Raw genomic sequence first — 26,977 nt, forward strand, 5'->3', positions numbered from 1 at the left:
AAACACTGCTACTCTCCAGGAGCTTTAAGATACATAGGCCTAAATTCTAAGGATGACATCAAATGTTTTGGCTGATATTAGGACCTTAGCCAAGCTGCTGGGATTTCAGTAAACCATATGAAAAAAGGGGTTAGGATGGCATTATTAGGGTGCTGGGGAAAACAGAAAGGTGGGACAAAAATTAAATAAGTAAAATGTAAAGGAAAATTTTGGGTAATTTTCATTACCCTCATGCTATAACATTGGCCATTCAGGAAGATTGGCCATTTATTCATACAATATTTTTTGCAAAATTTGGATGGGAGAATGGACTTGCTGAGACAAAAAAAACACGTTTTGCATAACTTTCCCTCTGTCAGTACCAAATTAGATATCATCCTGGAAATCTAAATAAACATTTAGATTCTGTTTTTGTAAAATATTTTTATTTTATTATTTGTGAAAACTATAGGCTTTCTGATAACTTAAATAACTTTTTTTGCAGTGTCATTTTAATTGAATCAACAAGTTGCATCATGGATCCCGAGATACTTGATCACATTAGCAAAATAAGGCAAGGAAAAATTAAAAGGTAGGTCTTTACTAGGTAAGTTTATTATACTCAAAGTGCAGTTTGTCAGGCTCATGTTGAAGTTTTAAACAAGTTGGCTACTTAAATGTATAACTGAAAGTACTGTCTTCATGATCATGCCCAAAGGATTATTGAAATTATTCTTCCCAATAATTTCTATTTAGTAATTTTTTAAAATGTATGAATTCATTTGTCTCCTCAATCCAGACTTTAGGCTGTATACAGATACTAAGTTTTAAAGCATGCCCTGCCCTGATATTTTATACTATGGTATGCATATTTCTAGTGTTATGTAATTTAGTGTTAAATCAAATCTGTACTATGTCAAGAAATCTAACATGCTATTTAATATTAAAATCAAATTGACTTTTACAATTGGAATCTTAAGTTAAATTGTTTCATTTCTGTTTCTGTTTCTTTCTGCTTAGTTCTGAAGCAAATTTCCCACAGGGTACACATGATGTGATAGATGTATGTGGAATATATAATCAGGAGGAAAACTCCAGTGCTGGTAAATGTTCTCTTTTTGGTTTCTTACCAGCTTTCTAAAACATCCATGCATTTTTTTTACAAATTGTTCATTTTAATAGATAAGACACAGTAACTTCCAATCCAATTAATTAGTTTGAATTACATTGTATATTTTAGTTTTCAAAAACATCGCAATGTTTCAGATATCTGCCAGTCATTTCTTAATTTTTATATTGTATATAAACTTCTCTATTATGTTCTGACAGCTAATGAGTCCAATTGCTTGCAAGAGTTCTTTAGTCCATTGGATACAGTACTTGTGGACCAAGATAATTTTATCACTCTTAATCTCCACTATCTTCCTTTTAAGATGGGAAAACGTTATTGTGTGATTATTTTTATCAATGAGCAGGTAAATTTCATTATATGCTGAAATGGATTAAAGTAACCATGATGACATTTGGAATGAAAAAAATAATGTGATGTAACTTAAATTTAGTTTCAGTGAAATTGAATAGTAATGTCAAGAATAATAGCATTAAAATATTATATATATATATATATATATATATATATATATATATATATATATATATATATATATATATATATATATATATATATATATATATATATATATATATATAATAGAGATAGATAGATAGATAGATAGATAGATAGATAGATAGATAGATAGATAGATAGATAGATAGATAATATACTATATGTTTGACTATAATTCTCTTACTGTTTATTTTGGGACTGTGGTTTATCTTTTTTCATTAAAGAAAATATTGCCATACTTTTACTAATAGAATTTTGTTTCCCGAGTAAACATGTTTCCATTTTAAATAACTAATTAAAACTAGCGGAGGAGGAGGTTCAAACTTTTTCAAATTTGATAATGATACTGTTAATTTGAACTTGTACTCTGCTGTAGCATTAAAAATAGCTTATGTGAAATGGCATCATGTAGATAGATATTCAAAATATTGAATCCTGTACCAAATAGGTATCAAGTTATTTTTTTCTTCTAAACTTGAGTTTAATAAGGGTCACTCTATTGTACCTTATAATCATTATGAGCTAGGTAATCCAAGAAACTTCTAATTTACTCTGCGGAATTGTTTCCAAGAACTGACTTGCATATATGCTTGTGTTTCAGATTGGGGAATTTTTATATTTGGTGGAGGGTATATGTGGCTTGCCATTGCCTTCAAACCTAATTCCAGTGGATAGCCCAAATATTTTGTACATTAACAGCACATGTGAAGGTAAGGGACAGTCATTAAATTTTAAGATGCAGTGAAGTTTTTACAGTAGCAAGAAGTGAGAAAAATAGTTGTTTGTGTGTTCTTCAAATAATCATTTTTAATTGTAAGGTACTTATTTCCAAATGTCAACTTTGTTGTGCTAATATCTAACAACTGGATATTTTCAATATTTCATGTTGTTGTTATTTTTATTAGTTGTAGTCTCTTTTCTTGTTGACTAGATGCCATATTTGAACGTGAAAATTAATAGTGAAACTTTTTGTAACTAATATACAAAAAATGAATGGTCTGAAACATGAAAAGATTTGGGAAATGTGTCTTGTTCAAGCCACCTGAAATAATTTTGAAGTTATAAAAAAGTTTAAAAAACGTAAAAATATTATTCTTGGAAAATAAAAAGGTGACCTAACTACTTCTAAATAAATTTATATTAGACTGAAATTTAATTTGGTTTATCAAGATTCAATTGGACTTCTTCTTTTCTAAGAATACTGCCATCAGTATTTATTGGCAGTTGATATGACCACAAAATGGTATCCATAGAAGCCATAGGCAGAGAGAAAGAAATGTTACTAATCAGTAATTGTAATCCTCAAAGGTAATGACTTGTATAGCCTTCATACTATACAAGTATAGTATAGTCTTGAAAGAGCTACAGTTGTCTGGAAAGAGCTACAGTTACTGCCCAAGTAACTTTTCTGTCATGAATTGTGATTCAGGCATAGACTTGCATGCCCATTTAATAAAGACAGTAAGAGATTGATAATCATGGAGTTATTGTGCACTAGGTTTCTCCAAAACAGGCTGTACTATACATTGGCATAGTTGTAGCAAAGAGAAATATATCTACAGATCTGAGTACAATTGATTTAAAAACATATACTGTAACATTTTCAACAGGACTTGCAGTGCCTCTTAACAGTTTACTTGACCTGTCTCTCTTTAAATACATCAAGTTTTTTACAATCAAAATTTACTTAGTTTTCATTATTTCAATAGCTGCTTCAGTTGTAATCCTGAAAATGACTTTGTCAATTGCATATCTACATGATCATTGGTCTATGTATGCCATGCATCAATTCTACACATTTTCCATAGTTTTGCTCTTATATTTATGCTTTGAAATGATTACATCGAAGTTCTCATGGTTTCATTTTGACACATTTGAAAGTGTAGTTATTTACTGTGCTAGAAATAATACTTTATTCTGTTTTTTTTAATTTAAAATACTTACACCTCTTTCACATCCTTACTCAGTCTTAAAAGCACTTTCTTTTTTGTTTAAACTGTTTTAAATGACAGTTTTCTCAAGCTGATGTGCAATTGAACAATTAAAGTGTGCATTTGTTGTGGCCCAGCAGCGGCTGGCTGAGCTGTTGATGGTCTCTGACACCTCAGACTATTATGGGACTGCTCTGGAGGATGAGGAAGACTCTGGAGGGTGTTTGGAGTCAGAGCAGGAACTTGAGAGGCCTGTTGGCCACCAGGTGGCATCTGAGTCAGGAAACAGTGAAGAGGAACAGAGGGAGGTTGTCCTCAAGGCCTCCTTGAGCCTTTTGTCCCAAGAAGAGATGAGGGGCATCAGTTATGGGACCTGTACCCCAGACCCAGAACAATTTGTTGGGAAAGGCCCCCAAGCCTGATCTAAGGGAGACCTTGGGTCAGGCACGCATCAATTCAGAGCCATGTTCAGAGATAGTGACCTGCGGGCCTCCCCGACACCTGATCCTAGAATCCCGAATAGTCCTATCCAGTAGCCCACAGGGGATTCCGGCGCATGCTCTCGTCGACTCCGGGGCTACCACGAGTTTCATGGATGAGGCGTTTGCGACCAAGTATGCGGTCCCTCTGTGTCCAGTAGAGCCTACTATGCTTGTGGAGACCATTGACAACTGGGTGATTCTGTCTGGGCCGATCAAGGCCGCCACGCAACCCTTGCACCTGGTCATCAGGGCTCATGAGGAAGCCATCCAGTTCTATGTTACCTCGGGCCGGCATTTCCCTGTGGTCTTGGGCTTGGCTTGGCTTCGGGCACACGACCCACAAATCTACTGGTCCCAGAAGCTTCTCACCTTTCCAGCCTTGCAATGTGTGGACCACACCCATCATGTCTGTGCAGGCCAGCTGCTGAGTCCACCCGGGGTGTCATTGCCTTCTGACAGCAGATTGTGCAGACGTGGTCAGTGAACAGGAAGCAGACAAATTGTCACTGCACCTGCCATATGATTGTCCCATCGATTTGATTCCGGATGTGCTGCTCCCTGTGGGTCGTTTGTATTCGATGTCAGACCCGGAGTTGGCCACACTGCAGGACTTTTTGGACAAAAACCTAGCTTGGGGTTTTATCAGACACTCGTCTTTGCCATTGTCTGCCCCAGTCTTGTTCGTCAAAAAGAAGACCGGAGATTTGAGACTCTGTTGTGACTATTGTAGGCTCAATGCTATCATGGTGCACAATCAATATCCCCTGCCCCTTATTCCTAAACTGTTGGAGCAGCTCAGAGAAGCTAAGGTGTTCACCAAATTGGATCTCCGTGGAGCTTACAATCTTGTCCCGATCTGACCCGGGAATGAATGGAAGACGGCATTCAGCACCAGGTACAGACATTTTGAGTACATGGTCATGCCTTTTGGGCTGACCAATGCCCCTGCCGTCTTCCAACACTTTATGAACGACATCTTCTGGGACCTTTTGGACCAGTTTGTCATCATTTATCTTGATGACATCTTGATTTACTCGTCCTCCCGGGAGAGCCATCAGCAACACCTACGCCTGATCCTACAACGGCTCCATGGCTCCATGAGAATCACTTGTATGCGAAACTGGAGAAGTGCCAGTTTTGGCAGTCCACCATTGAGTTCCTGGGACATCGTATCTCTCCTGAAGGCATTGCGATGGAGCCAGGCAAGGTGGAGTCTTTGCGTAGCTGGCAACCTCCTCGGAGAGTGAAGGATGTCCATTGACTCCTCGGGTTTACCAACTACTATCGGACCTTTATCCCCGGCTTTGCTTCCCTGACTGCACCCCTCACTCGGCTCCTGCAGAAAAAAGTTCCGTTTCATTGGGGGGGGCTGAGCACCACGCGTTCTAGGCCTTGAAGCAGGCCTTCATGAAAGAGCCCATTTTGAAGCATCCTGACCCCCACCGTCCATTTGTAGTGGAGGCGGATACATCTGATATAGCTGTGGGAGTGGTGTTACTTCAGGCTCACGCCTCTGGCGGTACCCTTTTCCCTTGCGCTTATTACTCACAGAAACTCAATTCTTCTGAGCGCAATTATACCATTTGGGAGAAGGAGTTACTAGCCATTAAGGTGGCATTTGAGCCCTGGAGGCATCATCTAGAGGGGCCAGGCATCAGACTGAAGTCCGGACGGACCATAGGAATTTGGAAGTTCTGAAGACCGCATGGAAATTGAACCAGCGCCAGATCCGGTGGTCTCTTTTCTTTGCACGATTCAATTTCCGCATGACGTTCATCTCCAGTGTGCAAAACCAAAGGGCGGATGCCCTATCAAAGAAACCCGAGTATTCGTGTACCAAAGACCTGATTCCACCCCGGACAGTTTTGCCCGTAGAGTCCTTCTCTGCGGTTCATGAGCCTGTGGACTTATGGCCCCAGATACAGGAAGCGCAGCAGCATGACGACTGGGTGGAACAATGAAAGGCAGAGGTGGGGCCTGCCTCCCCATGGACATTCACCGATGAACTTTTGCAGTACAGGGATGGACTCTATGTGCCAGCGGGGCCCCTTCGGGGACTTATTCTATCCCAGTGCCATGATAATCCTGCGGCAGAGCACTTTGGCCTCTTCAAGACCTTGAACCTGGTCTCCTGTACCTTCTGGTGGCCCTGATTGCGACATGACGTACAATCTTATATCACGTCTTGTGTACAGTGTCAGCAGGCCAAGTCAGCGACGGGAGCCCCTCCAGGGCTGCTTCAGCCATTGTTGAACCCGGAGAGACCCAGGGGGCTCATTTCTATGGACTTCCTGACAGACTTGCCTCCGTCTTCTGGATTTACCATGGTGTTCGTGGTGGTAGACATGCTGATGAAGATGGTGCATTTTATCCTGTGTCGGAGATTACCAACAGTCCGTATCACCACCCGTATGTTTATCCAACATGTTTTCAGGTTGCATGGCCTACCTGACAGGGTCATGTCAGACAGAGGAATGCAATTCACAGCCCAGTTTTGGAAAGGATGCCTTGGATGTCAAGATCCAAGATTGTCCTCAGCGCACCATCCCAAAACCAATGGAGGGACGGAGAAAGTGATCGGGATATTGGAGCAGTATCTGCGCTGTTTTGTGAACCAGCAGCAAAATGATTGGGCAGACTACCTGGCAATAGCAGAGTTTACGTTCAATAATTCACAGCACACATCCACGCAGACGACACCCTTCTTGGCCAATGTGGGGTATCATCCTCAGTTCTTTCCCCTCACACCCATCAACTCACCAGTTCCCGCAGTTAAGGACTTCCTGTCGGAACTACAGGCTGTCCATCAAGGGTGCGGAGATATTTGGATAAAGCCAAGGCGGACTATAAGAGAGTTGCGGACAAGTCTCGGTGCGTGATGCCAGCGTTGACTGTGGGCGATCTAGTATGGCTGTCCAGTAGACACCCGTCATCTATCGCCTGACTTTACCACGTTCAATGCGAGTCCATCCAGTCTTGCATTGATCTCTTCTTGTTCCTGAACGGCCAGCTTGTCCTCTTCACCAACCTAATCATCCCCAGCCAGAACCCCGTGCTGATGAGGCACCGTCCGAGTACAAAGTTGCCAGGATTTGGGATTCCTGATGGTTGAAATGATGGTTCCAATACCTGGTGGAATGGAAAGGCCGAGAGCCGGAGGATGTTACCTGGGAGGATGCGACCTCCGTGCACGCACCTGCTTTGGTGCAGGCCTTCCATGAACAATTCCCAGCTAAGCTACACCCTGAGCGTCAGACCCGGGGGAAGGGCCCTGCGGTGAGGGATAGTGTTGTGGCCCAGCAGCAGCCGGCTGAGCTGTTGGTGGACTTGGACAGCTCAGACTATTATGGGACTGCTCTGGAGGATGAGGAAGACTCTGGAGAGTGTTTGGAGTCAGAGCAGGAACTTGAGAGGCCTGTTGGCTTTCTCAACGGCTAGTAAGATGGACTGTTGTTTCCTGCAAAGATTCCCCTCCTGTCGCTCCACCTATAAACTCTTTGGGAGGGGCCATAACCTTAGCCAGCTGTCCCTACTTCCTTCTATGACGTCTTCTCCACAGCTGTTCCTTTCTCCTCTCAGCTTTACGCATACGCACATCAAGGACAACCTCCCTCTGTTCCTCTTCACTGCTTCCTGACTCAGATGCCACCTGGTGGCCAACAGGCCTCTCCTAGCCAAGGGGTGGCTTTATCTATGTAATTAGTCATGGCAGACAGCCAAGCCTGTGTCTGCATATTCATTGGAATCACGGGACAGAACAGTATTATAAGTGAAAATTGCCAACTTTTTAAAATAGCTTTTATTAATCTGTTTCATTAATCTGCTATTTCACATTTTGACTCTTATTGAAAACTTCACATTTATATACTACTAAAACTTTCATGTTTCTCTGTATGTAACCTTTAACTTAGAAAAATGGTGCAGTGCATGACAGTTTTTTAACCAAGGGACCTCAAATGGGCTATCTTACAGAATGTGTCCAAAATCTAGGACCCATGACTCCCATGAAATTGAAATTTGAAAAATTTTGTAAAACATTTTGTGACATAAATATTATAATAAAACATTTGACATGATAATGTTAAAAATGTCATAAAACATTTGTGATAAACTTCTTTTTTTTAACAGTTTATTTATACATTTTCACTTTATATAGATAAGTGCTTTGTGAATAGTGTATTGTCTGGATCTATTTGCTTACATAGTGATAGTTTTTCAGTCCCTAATTTCTACTTCTATTATCCAACCATTCGTAAAACAAATTATTTTTCTTTAATCTTTAATGATAATCTCTCAATTTCTACACAATCTAATATTTTTTTAAATTACATCTTCTCCATGTGTTTCCTCATTTTTCCAGTACTGTGCAAATACAATTTTTGCTGCTGTCAAAACATGTAAAATTAAATATATATGCCCTTTATCATACTTTTCTGGTACTATACCTAACAAAAATATTTCTGGTTTATAATCTATATGTAACTTTAACAGTTTTTCTAACCATGTATGCATTTTTGTCCAATATTTCTTTGCTTTTACACTTGTCTACCATATGTGGTAATATGTGCCCAGTGTCTGATTACATTTCCAACATTTGGTGGACATGTTTTTAAACATCTTTGCTAGTCTCGCCGGTGGTAAATGCCACCTATAAAACATTTTATAAGTTTTCCTTATAAGTGGCTGCCATTGTCAATTTACAGTTTCTTTCCCAAAGTTTTTGCTATTTGTCTAATTCTATAGTGTATCCAAAAAAGTTTGCCCACACTATCATTGTCTCTTTTACCTATTCGTCTTCCATTTTTAAGATTAACAAGGTTGTATATTTTCTTTATTAACTTTTCATCTACCCCTAACATTATTTGTTCAAATATTGTTTGCTCTTTGTAGAAGCCATATGCCTTAATATCTTCCTTGTATCTCTATTGTATTTGCATATGTGGCCACCATGATAACAACACACTTTGATTCTGCAACTTGTTTAGTTTTAAGTTCCCTTTTCGCATTTAAAGTATCTTTATATGTTAAGATGTTTTCCAGATTTATTACATTTGGATGGATAAATGGTTCCATTGTTGAGAGCCAAACTGGTATTTTCATGTAAACGTTTGCTTTCACCTTTTCCCATACTAGAAGTAGAGCATTTCTTATATGATGTCTTTGAAGATATCTATGAGTTTTATTTTTATCATACCATATAAAAGCATGCTATCCTAATTGGAGATCATGACTTTCCAGAAACAGTAATCTTCTGTCTGAGAGTTATCCATTCTGTCACTCATGCCTGTGATCAACTTCTGATGTTTGACTGTGCTGTACAATTCAACATGGGCTATTTTCAAGGCAGTTGCATTTCTGAATTTTTCCTTGAAATTTTAAGAGCTTTTCCAGTGAAGACAGTCCATTAGAGGCTCTGCCATTGTTAAAAGCATTGAGGAACAGAGTAAGGAAAGATTTCTGAAAGTATGACCCAAGGGATTATGAGTTTCCTATTTGGTCTTTAAGGGAACAAAAGCCTTGTTAAAAGATAAGTCTGCAATATTGGTTGTTGGCTATATTGAACCTCTCCATTATTTTCAATTTTATGTTAGAGAAGTGCTATTGTTCTAGAATTAATACTGACATATGCTAATTAATTTGCACAAGCAGAATTTTACTGTGTAATTTATGATGATGCTTCACTTTTCTACCAGCATTAGAGCAACAGAGAAGAGGCACATTGTCACTTTGTAGTGATAAATCTTTCTTGCTCACTCGCTGTCTCCTCTGTATTGTGAGTAAAGGGCAGATGACAAATGATTTTGTTTACTATAGGTCAGAGAGAAATGTCACCAGTTCTTTATCTGAAGTGCCTCCTTACTGATATACTTAAAGAAAAACTGAAAATCCCTTTAATCAATGAAGCTAGAGAAAAAGCACTGGCTATTGCAGCACAGCAACATATGTCTACTTTGGAATATGAGCGAAGAAAAGCCACAGGAACACTTGAGAGCAGTAGTGTTCGAGTTGCAATTGCAGCCTTGGGGTTGTCAAGAGTTGAGGTGAAAATGCTAATTACTTTAAATATTACTACAATTTTGCTTCATACTTTAAAACTGCTAATTAAGCAGATTTTTATTGCACATAAAACAGACTGAAAAAGGACTTTTTGCTCCTTCTGCACGTCCTATGTATCTTTTGGAGTCTTATTTTTTTTCTTCTGTTATAAATTCACCAAAGCTTTAAAAAGATTGGATTTTTTTTTTACTCATAATGCTGCAAAATGGAACATTTATGATTTTTTCCTATGTTGCTATTTAAGAAAGGTCTTAAACAGAAAAAAGAATTAAAGAACATGTTGCTGTCATAAGTGCAATTTTATGGCACACGTATCTTAGCCAAAACAAGTCTGATTGAATTGGATTTACTAATGAATTCTAATGGACAATAATGTTTAGGTTCCCTTTAGAATAATTTATAAATAATAATTAATATAGAAAATTAATAATTAATATATTTGTCTCCTGAGCACTTTATATTTCTATTCTCTTTCATTATTTAAAAGGGCTATGATTTTGATAATTTTCTGAGTTTGTAAGAAATTCTGTATTCATTTATTCTAACTTTCTTTTGATAAATCATGAACTAGAGTATGTTTTAAAAAATATTCCATATTTCTCACTCATTAATTTCAACTGTTCAGAGGTGTATTCATAATGTAATCCCATATTTTTCCTTTGAATCTTGTTTTTTTTTTAAATAAGGATCCTATTACATTATGTTATTAAATCTATACCATGTTTTTACAGAAAGATGCTCTGCACAACTATCCTTTATTCTCTGAAAAATGTATTGAATATAATGTTGAAGTCAGCATGCCTGAGTTTTTTGAAATTCCTTCAAAAATATATATACCTGTGTTAGCCTCATGCAGAGCTAATTCCTCAAACACTAGAAAAGAAGACCATTGGTTTGATACAGCAGGTAAGAAGCATTAAAGTAGTTCAACTAAAAATAAAATGTAAGTGCCGTCTAATCCAGGAACAAAATTTATCTAACATTATTTAGGGAGCCACTTGCTGTACTGCAACTTTTTATCTTAAGCTTTGTGTAGCAAAGAGATACCTTGTGAGTAGTACATCTCCAACACTGGACAAAAAGAAATCAGTTTGGAGTTGTTTATGACTTATCAGGACTAATGTAATCCACAAGATAGTTTTCCCAAAAAATCTCTCCAGTTCTGGGATAATAATCCATACTAGAGCTTGATTAATTTTATTTCAGACTAGACAAGTATCAGCAATTTGAAAGCATTCCTTGATATACAACTGCAATGGATCCTGCCCATTATGGTTGCATGTTGTGATGGCTGTTAAGGAAGATGGCCTTGCTTAATGACCCTCACCCCATGCTCTCCTTGATATGGCTGTTAAATGAATATGAGCATCGTAAAGTGGAGCACAGGTACCTCAGTGGTGGGAGAAGCACTTGGAGGCTTAGTGCAGACCCAGGCCAGCTGCCATGGGCTTCTTAAGGGCCTCCCCAACCCTGAAGATACTCCATGTTCATGTTCCACTTTCTGCCCCTTGGCATGCTTCCCCCCACCCCCAAACTCAGTCCCACAGACCTTTCTCCCCTCCCATGGATTCCCCATAAGCCCTTTTGTCTTCCTGTGGTAAGCTTTACCTCCCCTGCTAGGTCCCTGTAGCCATTTTCCTCTCCTACTAGGTCCCTGCAGGTTTCTCTCCCACCAGGTCCCTGCAGGCCTTTTTCACCTCCCTCTGGTTCCTCACAAAAGCTTTTCTCTCCCCCACTGGGTCACCACAGGTCTTAGGCCTGATTCCCCACGCCATAAAGCCCCACACTCTCGTCACTTATCTTTCGAAGAATTCCAGGCCTGCAACAGTGGAATGGATTGCTTCATTGCACAGACTTCAGAAGTGGTCATCATGTTCCCAGCTACCAGTGTTCATTTGGCAACTGGGAACATGGTAGTCATTTCTGGAATGTAACCAAATGTGCTTTTGCATGTAACCAAAAGCATTAAGCTCTATTAAAAATGAATACTTAATTTTTTAATAAACATTGAGAGAAAAATAAAATATGAGGTTACAAAAGTTGTATTAAACTTACACTGATGATAAAGATGTATTCTCTACAAATTATTCATGAAATTTATTTGCTTCAAAATATTAAAATTGCTCATATCTTTAGATAAATTAAGTAAATATTGTATTAAAAATTGTCTTATATTGAAATATTAGCATTTATTTTAATCTGGATATTTTCTGTGCTCCTGTTTAAATGGAAAAAGAGAGTTATAATCTCATTCAAGCAAAAATTATTTATGGGCCAGGAATATGGAAATTAGTTGTATTGCTTCTTTAATTGACAAATGTGAGTGTTTTTGTGAAAGATAGCCAATGAGGATAATAACTTGGTGACAAAATAGAAACAAGGTAATTCATGAATTAGCAGGTCATAATCTTACCTTTAGGAGACAACAGGCTGATTTCTCAGCATTCCAAGCAAAATCAGTTGAGGAAGCCAGCTTAGGTAAATTCTAGTCCCAATTATGGTAGTAAATTGAGGACTACCTGTTACAATAAACATAAAGGAGCATTGGAAAACAGCAGTAAAATGTATTAAGACTAATTTCAACAGTATTCTGCATATTCAAATGTGACTTTGAATATGTGTCAAAATTTGTCCCATTTTCATATATTCTAGCCAGGCGCATAAGGTGCACTTTCTAATTCTAAAGTGCACTTCTAATAAAGTTTTTTGCATCCCAAAAATGTTTATGCTTATATATGGAATTTAAAAGCACTTTTTCCCTCTACAGAAGATGATGCAATTGAACTTCCTCTAACATTTAAGCCCTGGTATGTTGGCCGATATCCTTGCCATATCCTTCTCGAATCTAAATTTGACGTCCGCCTCTTTAAGATAGAATGTTTAGTGAACACTGATACCTTTGAGGCTGAACTAGAATTTGTAACTCCAGCATATCAAGCAGCAATACAGGACATCCCAATAGTATGTCTTTTATTACTTTATAAAAGTTAAATATGGCTTATATTAAATAAATTAAATATTATTGCAGTCAAGATGCTATTCTGGAAAACTAACAAGCTAAAATAAAATTATGGTTCACATGTTAAAGCTTTTTCCTATAGTTAGTATTTAGTTAAGGGAATAAGTTTATGTTTATTGTAGCAGCAGGAGGAAACTTTTGTCCCTTTTCTTTAGTGCATTCAAAACATAAACTCTCTGTTTTTAACTAAACTGTGAAATCATTCTAGCAATATATTGATTTATCTACTGTATAACTCACTTCAATATAGATTTATTCAAACCATATATTTTCTACAAGTTTAAACCTTTAATTCTCATTCATGTTGTTTCTAACCACATATAACCACAATATTTAATATCAGTTTCTCTCTCTTCCCTTTCTTCTATCAATATAAGATGTTAATATCTTTCAGAGTAAATATTTTTGTTATTTTACCAATTACAACAAAAATAGCAGTTTATGTAAAAATATCCAAAATCATACCATGTTTTCCCAAAAATAAGAACCGGTCTTATTTTCTTTTGGGCTTGAAAACAAGCACTCAGGCTTATTTTGGGCTGTCTTATTTTTTAAGTGCAGGTGGCAAGTGCAGGGGCCAATGGGAGTGGAAGCACAGCTACCATTGGCCACGCCCTTTCTGTCTCACTATCTGCCTGCCCGCGGCTGCAGCTCTCGGCATGCCTAGGTCTCCTTGGCACAGCGCAAATACCATTAATTCTGAACATGGAGGCAGAGGCGGGGGGAGAAGACAGACAAACTGGACATGCTGTGCAGCTGCCTGACTCACAGAAGGCTCGTGGGAGGCTTGTGCAGCAGCATTGGCAGCATGTGGAGTAGGCAGAGGCATGGGGAATGGGGGAAACAGGCGATCTCAATGCCCCATGCAGGTGTCCAGAGAAAATCACTCTGTTCCCAAGCACCTGATAATAATAATAATAATTTTAATTTATTAGCCGCTCCCTCTCCACAAAGGACTCGGGGCGGCGTACAATAAAACATATAAAAACATAAAAACATATGTGCAAACACATAAACATCCAAATACACACATATACAGAGGCATACATGCACGGAGGAGGTAACAATTAAATCATGATAGATGACCAAACATTTTTTACCAAGACGGAGAAATGACGGAGACTCAAAAGTTCATGCACTTTCAAAGGGGATGCTTTGGAATGGAGTGATTAGGTCCGTTTCAAAGAGTCCCCTCTGCAAGTACACGAAGCTTTGTCTCCCTCTGGGTGAAAAGTGAACAGCAGAGCCAGACAGAGGCGATCCCAACGTGCCATCCACTCCGTCCCACTGTCCTTCAGCTTGCCTGTGGCTGCACTGAACAGACACCCACATGGGGCATCAGGATCACCTTCCTCCCCCATGCCTCTGCCTCTCCCGACTGTCAATGCCACCGCACAAGCCTCCTGCAAACCTTCCGTGAGTCAGGGAGCCATGCAGGATTGCCTGTCTTCTCCCTGCCCTGCCTCTACCTACATGCTCGGAATTAACAGTATTTGTGCTTACCAGGGGGCCGGCAGGCTGCAGCTGGACACCATTGGCCCCCTCACGCTCGCCACCTCTCATGCTGGTCATGCCCATCCCCAGACTTATTTTGCGGGTAGGGCTTATATTAGACTCACCTCAAAAATCAGGCTAGGACTTTTTTGGGGGGTGAGTCTTATTTTCAGGGAAATGTGGTAAATATCTTCTTATTGCAATATTGAATTGAGATTTTTCCCCTTCCTCCATTCTGTGATGTTCTTTAAAAGTTCTTATATGTCTTCCACCTCATAAAATATTGACTGCTTTTATGTTTTAGACTAATTTGAGTCAACAAGATTGGAAACTTAAAGCAGATTTAAATGGACACTGTTTTTATGGTCCTCCTGTTATATATGTAGCCCCTGGTGAAACAAGTATGTATCCTCTCATGTTCAAGTCAACTGCTGAATGTGTAACTATGGTAAGAAATTAAAACATCACGTATGTCTATTTTTGGTCCTCTGGCATAATATTCATTTGCATTTATGACAAGAGTATTTTAATCGTATATGCATCATACACTAATAGTGACTATAAAGCAGACTCAAGTAGCATGCAATTTGTAAATATATGTAATACATTTAAAAAATCTAAAATCAGAGCTTATAAAATAGCCATAGCTATTTCAGTTTTAACTTTTTATCATTGACTAAATTTTTAACTCTTTGATTACATTAACAGAGAAAGATAATCCAGAATTTCAGGAATCAACATACAGCATTGACAAGCTATGTACTGATATAGCACATACATTAATATTCACTTGATCCTCCCATTCTCAAGTGCAGCTAAAATAACCAGAAATTCAGAGCTTATGTATTATCTGAACTGGGGCTCTTACATTTCTTGTCCCTTTTGCTACAATTCATTCTTATGAGTTTTGGAATAGTAATATATATATAGTTTATGCTTTCTTTTGTATTATAGTAGCATTCATCAAATAACATTATAAGTCATGCTTATATAATATTATTGTTTGATTTTTATGCTTAATTATATGCTTAATGGAAGGCACTTAGGATATTGTATGATATGTGTGGTATACATAAGTGATTTTGTTAGATGACCTCTAAGCTTGATCTAATTCTGTATTGCAATAGTTGTCAGAGCTCAGCTAGATCAGAATTGCAGGATATTGTTTTGTCTTTTTCAGTGGTGGGTTTCAAATAATTTAACAAGCGGTTCTCTGCCCTAATGATAAGCTGGGTAGGCATGGCTGGGTAGTCATGTGACTGCATGAGTGTGTCCAACTCTACATCACTCTCCACGCCCTGCCGCACCTCCTGGCTGCTCACCTCAAAGGCCTCAACATGTTGCAATCTCTATTTATTTACTACTACTGAATGGGTCCTCTTCTCTTCTCGGTTGGTGGGGCAACTGTGCTCAGCTGAGAGCCACCAGAAGGAGATGGGGAATCTGAACGAGGGCAATGCTCCTGGCAAGAAGGCAGTTTGGTCACTTCTCATGCAGGGAGACGGGTGCTACCCAACTGCCTCGGGAGTGAGGGGGAATAAAGAGGCCACCAGGATGGCCAAAGGTTCGTTCACTTGCTTGGTTTGCTCTCCTGCCTCTGCTCTTGCAAGCTGCCTTTTTTTTTCTTGCCTCCACTTGTCCCAGAAGCACTCCATTCTCTGCTAGCAGGTGCTCCCTTCTCCCTTTCCTCCTCGCTGCTGGGTGATCCTGTGTGAAGAAGCAGGTGGCCACACTTTTTAAAAAGGACTTTTAATGAAACTCCAATGCGGCAGCCAAAATCTAATCCTGAGCCAAAAAACCAGCTCTCCCCTCTCTACCCGGCGGGTCTGCTTTGCCTCACTAAATTGGGCCTAGAGCCTGGGGGAGGATGAGAAATTTAATAGGCAGGAGGGAGGGAAAGACAGAAAGGCAGCAGAGTGAGGTTCATGAAGTAAACTCAAGTTTCTTAGCTTGGGCTAGCAAAAGGTAGCAGGCGGTGGTGGCAGGGAATACAAAGGACAACTGGAGAGATGGCGCAGCGCTCAGTCACCCAGGCTTCAAAGAAAAGTTCGCTTCAGGGCATGATTCACCTGCTTTCTAAAACAGAAGATTCTGCTAAGTTCCAGTTCCTACAAAACAGGTTGTGGTGTCCAATCTGTGCACCTACCTCCTGCCTTTTTAAAGGGACACCTCCCATCCCCATTGCCCCGCTTGCTCCCACATATTTCCACTGCAGTCCCATCCTTCGCTGGCTCAGCTCTCTTACCTCTGCCCCATTTCCCCTCCTTCAGAGGCCCCTTACTCTCCCCGCTTCTTCCCCGACCTCTTTCTTCATCCAAATGTACACACAGAGCAAACACGCACACATCTCATGGTGCCAGAGAGACTCACCTATGTGCCGTCTCCTCGCAGAAGGTCCCAGTGCCGTGAGGTGTGTGCATGTTTGCTCTGTGTCTATGTTTAAGGCCTAGAAGGAGAAGATGACTTCACCAAACTTTTCCCACCTCCCTTCACAGCAGAAGCTCCTCGGAAGGCAGTCGCTATGGCCTGTCCCTTTAAGGTACTTGGACGCTGCTCGCCATCTGGCCCTGTGCAAAGGCAGCCAAACGGGGCCACTGCTGCTGAAGGAAAAGGACTTGATTCTCTTGGTCCAACACAAGCTGAAGCCAGGTGTCAGGGGAAGGGATAGACAAGTGGCTGCCTTCTGAGCAACTTTGGCTATGAAAGGAGATGGGGAAAGTTCAGCCACGTCGTCTCCTCCTTCTCAGCCTTAAGCATACATATAGAGCAAACACACCTCACAGCACCGGAGGGACCCGCCATGCACCTCTCTCGATTCTTGGGCAGGTTTTGGATTTCACTGTCCCAGCAGGCCATAAAAACCTCAGACAAATAGCTCCATGATCCCCCAAGCTTGTAAACCTCTTTCCTTGCTGGTATCTCCTCGGCCAACTGTGGAGAGGTCGTGCATTCTGGGAGCAGGGAAGGCAGTGCTCTGGCAGGCTGGAAAATGGCCAGGAGGGAGCAGGGCAGCTGACAGTAGGTGGAAAATTGTATGTGGGCCTGCAGGCCCCCAGCCAGGCCCTCTCCAGGCCAGACGGACTCCTCTCCTGTCCTCCGGGAAAATGGAGCTTGGGCCACTAATTTGGGGCAGGAGAGGTGACCCTTCCTCATTTGATCTTCCAAGGGAGAACAGGCAAGTAATAGACACAGATGTCCTTTTTCCAAAACTTCCATTGCATGGAAGCTGCATTGCCCTGTTCACGTAGAGCCCACCCTGAGCTGTTGCCGCTATATCAGAACAGAGCAAGACCAGCTCAGGGCAGCATGCCAATGGCTACCACCCACCTGCATTTTTCCAATTTCTGCCCCAGTGCTGTTGCAGGAGAGCGAACATACCAGCATGTTCACCAGACCCTCTTCTTCTCCTCTGCCGCCACCCCTCCTTGCCTCTATCTTCTAGAAAAGTCTTTGCTCCTTTGGAATTAGAGATGAGATTCATGCAGGGTGAGTCCCTCCAGCGCTGTGAGGTGTGTATCTGTGTTTGCTCTGTGTATACATATGGATAAAGAAAGAGCCTGTGAAAAAGAAAACAGGGTGGAGGTGAGCAAGCCAGCGAAGGGTGGGACCATGGTGGAAATATGTGGGAGTGAGCGGGGCAGTGGGTGGCAAGGTGTCCCTTTAGAAAGGCAGGAGGTGGGCATATGAGTTGAACATCGCGACTTGTTTTGTAGGATCTGGAGCTTAGCAGGATCTTCTGTTTTATTATTATTATTTTTAATTACTTTCATTGTATATTTTTCTTTGTTATACATAATGTTTCCATTTCTGCAATGGCAGTGTGCTGTCTATATCAACTGTCTCTTGAATACACATAATTTTATACACACCATAATTATAACTATTATTTTCATAATACTTACAATATAATCTTCCCTTCTAATCACCCTGTACAATTTAATCTATAATCAAATATAATCCAGTGATAATATTATTTGGTTATTATTACATACATACATACACACACACACACACACACACACATATATTGTGTGTACATAATTCTTACTGCTGTTATCACATATAGTATTAAATATATAATTATTTTATTGTATTTTCTGGGTAATATACCAAGTAAGAACAATTCTCATTTTAGATCTATTTGTTGTGTTGTCATTTCTTCTAACTACCTTTTAATCTTTAACCAATATTTTTTCACCATTGGAAAGGTCCATCACATATGGTAATAGGAACCCGGTATCTGTTTACATTTCCAGCACTCTTGGCTATATATTTTGGAACATCTTTGCCATTCTTGCTGGTGGCAAATGCCATCTGTAGAACATTCTGTAAAGGTTCTCTTTATATATTGTTGACATTGTTAGTTTGTAGTTTCTTTTCCATAGTTGTTGCCAATGGTTTAATTCTATAGTATATCCAAAAGTTTTAGTCCATACAATCATAGTTTCTTTTACATAATCTTCCATTTTAAAATTCAATAGATAGCTATATATTTTCTTTACTAATTTATCATCTGTCCCCTGAAATATCTGATCTAATTCTAAGGGTTCTTTGTAGAATCCATATATTTCTACATCTTTCTTGTATCTTGTTTGTATTTGGATATATGGCCACCAGTCCAAATCGATTCCTTGATTTTTTAGTTCCTGTCTTGATTTTAAGTCCTCTTGTTCATTGAGGATATCTTTATACCTTACTGATTTTTTCCAGTTCAAGAGTATTTGGGTGTATTAGCACTTCCATCATGGATACCAGACTGATATTTTCATGTAGTATTTCTGTTTGATTTTTCCCCATACTGAAAACAGAGCATTCCTGACAAGGTGCCTTTGGAAATGTCTATGTATTTTACTTTTCCCATACCACGTAAATTCATGCCACCCCAGTTGTAGCTCATGTCCTTCTAGAGTCAGTATTCTTTTGTTCTTCAAATTTATCCACTCTTTCACCCATGTGAAAGAGGCTTGGTAGTATAGTTCCCAATCTGGTAGTCCACACCCTCCCTTATTTTTAGTGTCTTGTAACATTTTCAGTTTCATTCTTGTTTTTTTGCCTTGCCAGGCAAATTTTAAGGACAATTTGTTTAAATCCTCAAAAAACTTTTCCCCTACTTTTAGTGGAATTGCTTGAAATAAAAATAGCAATTTCAGTGGAATATTCATTTTTTATATTGTAAAATTTTATTGGTTTTTTACAAATCTTTTGAGGAAAAAGGTAAATAGGTATAGAAAATTTTGACAGCTACATCATGCGGAAGATAGAAATCCCCCCAAATCTCACAATTTTTACAAAAAAGAAAAAGAAAACATCAAAATTTGAATAAAAATTGGCAGCTTTTTGTTTTTACATTCAATCATCAATATATTCAATCATCTTTTGTATCACTTCCAAAAATTACATTATAACAACAATTGCTTCAACTCATTTTTGTGACCTGAGTCTTCTGAGTGTTGCATCCTCCCCCCTGTCTGCCGGCAGACCCGCGGCCCCTCCCTCCTTCATATCTTGTGTACTGTCCCCTGTTTCATCTAGGAGGGCACTGTGTTTCTTAATAAAGGCCTCCGCCTCCACAACTGTGTTGATTCTAATTCTAGTGCCCTCCCAGAAAATCAGCATTCCTTCTGGCAATAGTCATCTAAACCAGATTCCATTATTATATAATTTCTTTGCTAAAGAAGAATAGTTCTTCCTCTTATCTCTTACTTTCTTTGGAATCTGTTTAAGAATGGTTATTTCTTTGTCTTTATATTTTAGTGGTCCCATCCTTTGAGCTCCTAAACCTCATCTCTTGTGGTCTTTCTAAGAAATTTAACATGTATTTCCCTTGGCACTTTGTGTGTTCTAGCGTATGCTGAGTTAATTCTATAGATCAAATCAATATCCCACCATAGCTGTTGTTTATCTCTTTTAATATATTCTGCTAAGATTGTGGTCATGATCTCCTTGAAATCTTCATTCTCTGTTTCTGGCAAGTTTTGAAATCTAAGAAAAAAAGACATTCTCTCAAATTCCACCTTTATCATATGATTTTCAAATTTTACATTCCCCTTCTGGATTGTCTTAACCTCTTCCCTCAGCCCAGTCGCGCCCTCCTCCAGCACACCTATTCTCTGTTTATTTTGTGTTGTTTGTTGTTGCGTTTCTCTGAGCTCATCAGTTAAATCTGCCAGTTGCTTTTTCAGTTCATCCTGTCCCTTTATAATAGTTTGAAACATTTGCTCAACGGATAATTCCTTTGAGCTCTCTTCAGTCGCTTTAGGTTGTAAAAATGAAGCCAGTGGTGTCTTTTGGGTGACCGGGCTGGACGTAAAAGATGTTGGGGCCGAAAACGGCTTACCAGGCGGTAATTTTTTAGGACCCATATCAAGTTCAGAGAATAAGGCGGTAAGTCTGCACAAAGAAATGACGTCTGTGGAAAGACACAACCGGGAAAAGTCAAAAGGCAAGCAAGTCCAGAGGAGAGCATTGGTCTCTATACAGCTCCAAGCCAGGTGGTATAAATCAAGTGTTCCAAATCCAAGGGAGATATGTACAAGGAGAGACTCCTGGAGATCTCTAGGGTGTGATATAATACAAAGCCAGAAATTCTTTCAAAAGGGAAACTTCATTCATAAGTGCAAGAAGGAGGAGGAAGTTGGCCATCTTGGCTCCGCCTTCACAGGAGATCAGAAAGCAACGTCCAAAGTTTCCATAAAATAGTTTAAAAGAATCAACTCAGCAGTCCTCCTCGGCAGTTGTAGCAAGAAATCACCCTACCATTGCTTAGAGGAAGAGAAAGTAAGTTTTAACTCTCTCTCTCTTCCGAGAGAGAGGGATTTTCCAATTGCCGCTTTTCCAAGGGGTATGTGAAACCCCCCCTCCAGTTTTAACACTTCCAAAGATTGAAAGCACAGTTTAAAAAAGGCTGCTATTCATCGATTGAGTAGTTAAAAAGGAGATTGAGGGAAACTTCCAACCTCACCGCATTTCTGCTGTAATGTCTGATTAGTTGTTTCCTTCCAGGCTCCGCTCGGCGAAGGCACACTGCTGCGCACCCCCCACGCTCCCTGGCTCCTGGGGCAAAGCTGGAGACCCCCTTGCGGCTGCCACCGATCCAGGGGGCCCCAGCAAGCTGCCCTACAGCAGGGATACCCTCCAAGGCTCCCTGTGCTCCCCCTAAGCTTAAGGGGAGCCCACCGAGAAGACGAGCAGCGGACCCGAACGTCCTTCGCCTTCGGGGACCGGAAGTCGTCTCCTGGAATATTCATTTTTGATGTGGCTATCCTTCCAACCAAGGGCAACTGTAGATTTCTCAATTTTTCCAAATCTGTCTTTATTTGTTGTATTAATTTAATGTAGTTTCCTGATTAGAATGGTTTCCCACCCAAAAGACAACTGAAAAATAATATGAGGATTATTGTGAATGCATTGGAATATTACGAAGTTGATTCTGAAAAACAGCTATCGTTGATCTTCTTGGATGCGCAAAAAGCCTTTGATAATATGAATTGGCAATTTATGATACTATAATTAAAATGTATGGAGTTTGGCAAAAACTTCAAGCAATATATTCCAAGGAATATATTCTGAACAAATGGCAAAAGTAATAGTAAATGGGGATATAACAGAACATTTTAACATAAGCAAGGGCACAAGACAAGGATGTACACTGTCTCCTTTATTATTTATATTAACTTTGGAGGTCTTGCTCAGAAAGATCAGACAAGATCCAGAAATAAAAGGTTTCGAAATAAAAAAAGAAAAGTACAAAGCACAAGCATTTGCAGACGACTTAGTATTTATTTTGGATGAACCCCTAGAAACGGGACCCAAACTAATAAAAACAACAGAAGAGTTTGATGAGGTGGCAGGATTAAAAATAAACAAGGAAAAGACTAAGATGTTGACAAAGAATCTCACAAATAAACAGAAAAATGAATTGATGGAAAAGATGGATATGCAGATAATTAAAAAAGTTAAATATTTGGGAATCTGGTTAACAGCAAGATGTACAGCCATAAAAGGATCTTCTGTTTTAGAAATCAGGTTGCACCCCTTGCCCAGAAGTGAACTTTTCTTTGATCCCTGGATAGCTGAGTTCTGCACCATCTCTCCAGTAGTCCTTTGCATTCCCTGCTGCTGCCCCCGCCACCTTTTGCTGTCCAAGCTAAGAAACTTGAGTTTACTTCATGAACCTTGCTCTGCTTCCTTTCCGTCCTTTCCGTTCTCCTGCCTGTTAAATTTCTCATCCTCTGTCAGACTCTAGGCCTGATTTAGCGAGACGAAGCAGACACGCCGGATGGAGAGGTGAGAGCTGGTTTTTTTGGCTTGGGATTGGCTGCCGCATTGAAGGTTTCATTAAAAATCCTTTTTAAAAAGTGCAGCCATGGAGCCCTTCCCGGGAAGCAAAGCCTGGCTTGGACGAACTGATTAGCACTGAAGGTGAGCTCCAGAATTTCTGATTGTCTCTCCCTTGTTATGTGCACCTATCCAACAAATCCATCAGGAGAGAATAGAACATTAATGTTGGGGCAATGTAATATGGGAGGGGGAGAGATGCTCCAAAGGCCAGACACCACAAGAGAATGCTCTGTTCCTGGTTCTGCCAGATGACATTCCATAACTGGGAAGAGACACCTGGCAGAACCCAGAAAGAAAGCCCAGATATTAGATTGGCCCCAATATTAGTGTCTTTTTGCAAAGGGTTAAAGATGTGGTTTTATTATCAGGTGTAGGGATCCAGATGTATTGTATAGCCTATGTGATAACTTAATTGCTGTTTGTGGTTTTTGGTAAATCTGCTGCTGTTTGTACTTGTATAGTTTTTATATAATTTTTAATTCCTGCTAGAAACTAAGAATCATGAATTTGAATGGGCTACAACCATATAAATTGAAATAATAAAGAAGCTTATCTGCTGCTGAAAATACTAAGGAGGTCATTCTTAGCTGTAGGATTACCTGGAAATCCTAGGTTTATAGGCTGGGTTTCTATGGATGTGTCTGCAATAGTAAGATTGGTGAGCATCTTCATAATATAAGGAGAGAGAAAAGAATGCATAAGTGAAAGTACACTTTCCTTCCTCCCTTTCAAATGACTCTCTGTTCTGAAGCAAGGTCGTCCCCCCCCCAAATCCAAGTGGGTCTCTTCTTGATAACCTTCTGAAAGAACTTAGAAGCCTGATATTCTCCTAAGTCTTTGGATTTCTGTTTTAGAAAGCCATTTGTATGTTATTGGGGTTTCCATCTTCTAGCTATCTTGAATAAGTAATTCTTGATTTACCATCATTCTTTTAGCAACTTGTTCAAAGTTACAGTGGCGCTGGAAAAAAGTGTCTTATGACTGATCCTCACACTGACAACCATCACAGCATCCCCATGATCAAGTGTGCTGCCCCACTCACCCACATGTTAGTGTTGGTTTAGAGAGAGCTTTATTTTGTCTTTTCTCCAGAAGTTCCGTTTCAGGTTTCAGCTCATTCACAGCTGCTAGATTAGAACAGCAATTTGGCTTGAGTCCAATTAGGTAACAAAGAAATGAACATATGGCAAACTCAAAACAGTCTTGGAAATACAGGCTTTGACTGGGTAGTTTCAAAAGAGAAGCCAAAATCCAATCAGAGGTTTGGAATTTCCCATTAAGTTTGTCAGCCAATCCAATGGTCAGAGTTCAAGGTTTACAAGTAGAATTCCCAGGCACAGCCCAGGACAGGAGTTCAGAGGGTCATTTCTAAATGAAACCAGCCACGAACAAGCCCCAGACTAAACTTCCAGGCAATGGCCAATTGGTCTATCAAACAGATAAACAACAAGGTCCAAAACATGGACACAGAGTCTCCCGACAACTTAAACTAAATCCACTGCAGCGTTTCACAAACAAACATCTGGTCACGACCCAGACACATTGCTTCTAGCAACGCCTCCCTCTGCCTGCTGTGCTAAATAGCTCCCAGTGCAGCCCATCAAAAGGGGTGAGATCTTTTCCCCCAGCAATCTGGCACACTTCCACCTCTCTGCCCTGTGTACTCTGGCAGGCAGCTCCTCCCCCTCTTACTTACTGGCCTGCAAGCTCTCCCCAGTTGAGGCTTGTTCTGCTGGCAGTTCAGAGTCAGTAATTCCTGACATCCAGGAACAGTCTCATTCTCCCTTGAGGCCTTTGAGGAAGAAGTGGAGGAGTCATTGTCCACAGGAGACATCACATCAAGTGATCAAAATTTGGGCAAACAAAATCTGTGGGGGAAACTGAATTTGCTTAACAATCATATGATTTACTTAACAATCATGGTAAAAAAGGTTGTAAAGTCAAACACAACTCATTTAACAATCAGCAACAGTTCTCAATTGTGGTTGTAAATTGAGGACTATCTATAATTTGGAGTAGGGGATTAATTTTTATTATATTCTTATTTATTTGCTTTTTTATTTTGCAAAAATGTTTTTGCCCTGATAATAAATGTTCCATTTCTTTTCCATTATCATAGGGGCAGCTTACTTTACAAAATGAAGCAGATGGTACAGATCATTTCTTTCTCTTGAAAGGGATTGCAACACAACCATTGGCGCTGGATCATATTAAGCTAGATTGCCAAGTTAGACAAACTATACAAAAGGTCATAATGGTGCCAAATTTTACCAAGAATGAATTGATATATAAGGTATATATATCAAAGAGATGCTATAATTGTGATCGGTCTAATAAATACACAGTGAAACCTCAATGTAATGGACCCTCTTTAGGCAGACTTTGGATGCAGAAACCAAATTGCTCCAGATATTCCCTTGAAATAATAGATGTATATTGCTTGTGACATAGTCTAAATGAATTGGTAAATTTACACTGGTTTTATGCCATTCACGCTGATTTGTATCAAGATATCATTTGCAAATGATGCAAACAACTTCATTTACATGATCTGTGCAATGATGTCACTATAGAAATTAAAGCACCATCAGTGATGTAATATATGAAGCACTGGGCTCTAGTTTGAGATTCCTTTGATCTTTATTATTCGCTAAATTGTTTTCTATTTTGTAATCGTTAACATGCTCAGAGTAGTAAAATAACAGAAACAAAATTTAGTATTTTTCTTCTCTTTTCATGTCTTCTCAAAATCAGAATATCTGTCTTCAAAACCAAATATAAGTAATGCTTCAATTGAATATTTGTGTTTATTTTAAAAAACTTTTACAATTAAATGCAAGAACTAGTTTGTTTTAGTGTGTAAGGTTCCAGCAGTTCCCCCACAGTATGAGGTAAGCAGTGAGCTTTTGCTCCAGTAAGATTTTGACTGAATGGTGTGTGTAGACATCCAGGGGGGCTCCCAAAGTTATTTTGTGTGTTTCCTGAATTAGGATGGCTGTGGCAGCAAGAGACCAAAGACAGGCTGGCCAGCTCCTGGCAATTGGATCCAGAACTTTAGATTGGTAGGGAACAGGAACTTTTTCTGGGCCTAATTTTTGTAGTAGAACGCCAAGGGCACAACCCTTCATTTCAGTGACAAAGAGTTCAAAGCCTTTCATTTGGTCAGGCAAGGCAAGGGCAGAGGCATGGCCTAAAGCATCTTTCAAATCCTACCATGCTTTCTGATGTTCTCCTGTCCAGTCCCAAGCCATGTCTTTTTGGGTTAATTGATAAAGGGGCTTAGCAATCACAGAGTACATCCATAGGCGGGCAAAGCCTGTGATGCCTAAAAAGGTTTGTAGTTGTTTGACATTCTTTGGCACAGGCAGGGCTGAGATGGCCTGTAGCCGGCTGTCATGAAGTAGGTGATGACGTAGAATGAAGCCTAAATATTGCATCTCCTGTGTAGCCCACTGAACCTTCTGTTTTGAAACAGTATATCATTTTTCGACTAAATGATTGAGGAGGTCTATTGAAGTTGTTTTGACACTTTCCTGACTTTTGCCAGCTATTAACAAGTCATCCACATATTGCAAGAGGGAAGTCTGTTTAGTAACAAAGTGTTTAAGATCTTGAGCGAGAGTTGTAGCAAAGCTGTTGAGCTGTTACAATATTCTTGTGGCAATCTAGTCCAAGTTATTCGGCACTTGGAACCATCAGAGGGGTCTTTCTATTCAAAGGCAAAGTATGACTGACACTCTTTTGTTGCAGAAAATCAGGAGATAGGACTGCGAGATCAAGATAAGCTTTATTTTGCCCAAAAGGTCCAGACAGAGATAACAATTTCTAACATCTGGACAAAAACATATAGAAAAGACAGTTTCTTATATATCTTTCTAAGAGCAAAATACACGGAAATGTTTAACTTAACTTCTGATTGGTTACCTTGAGGAAAGAGCCTTATAAGTAGATAGGGTCTTACTTCTCCTTTTGTCTTGGGTCATAGATACTGAGTACGTGTCTGTAAGCGACCTTTAGCTGACCCTTGTGGTCTTGTGAGAACTATTGA

General features: G+C 39.7%; 1 protein-coding gene across 1 annotated transcript in view; it reads left to right on the plus strand.

The window, feature by feature from the left end:
• The window catches only part of CFAP47 (cilia and flagella associated protein 47), a 390,847-nt gene that overhangs the window by 186,334 nt on the left and 177,536 nt on the right, over nt 1–26,977 (plus strand). Inside the window, exons 40-48 of the mRNA XM_081950234.1 lie at nt 485–571; nt 1,000–1,082; nt 1,309–1,454; nt 2,208–2,316; nt 9,834–10,060; nt 10,808–10,982; nt 12,844–13,037; nt 14,894–15,037; nt 25,049–25,222. Of these exons, the coding sequence (XP_081806360.1) occupies nt 485–571; nt 1,000–1,082; nt 1,309–1,454; nt 2,208–2,316; nt 9,834–10,060; nt 10,808–10,982; nt 12,844–13,037; nt 14,894–15,037; nt 25,049–25,222 (1,339 nt within the window). The remainder of the gene's footprint in view (nt 1–484; nt 572–999; nt 1,083–1,308; nt 1,455–2,207; nt 2,317–9,833; nt 10,061–10,807; nt 10,983–12,843; nt 13,038–14,893; nt 15,038–25,048; nt 25,223–26,977) is intronic.

Source organism: Natrix helvetica (genome assembly GCF_964273705.1).
Source record: "Natrix helvetica genome assembly, chromosome: 4".
Classification (NCBI taxonomy): Eukaryota; Metazoa; Chordata; class Lepidosauria; order Squamata; family Natricidae; genus Natrix; species Natrix helvetica.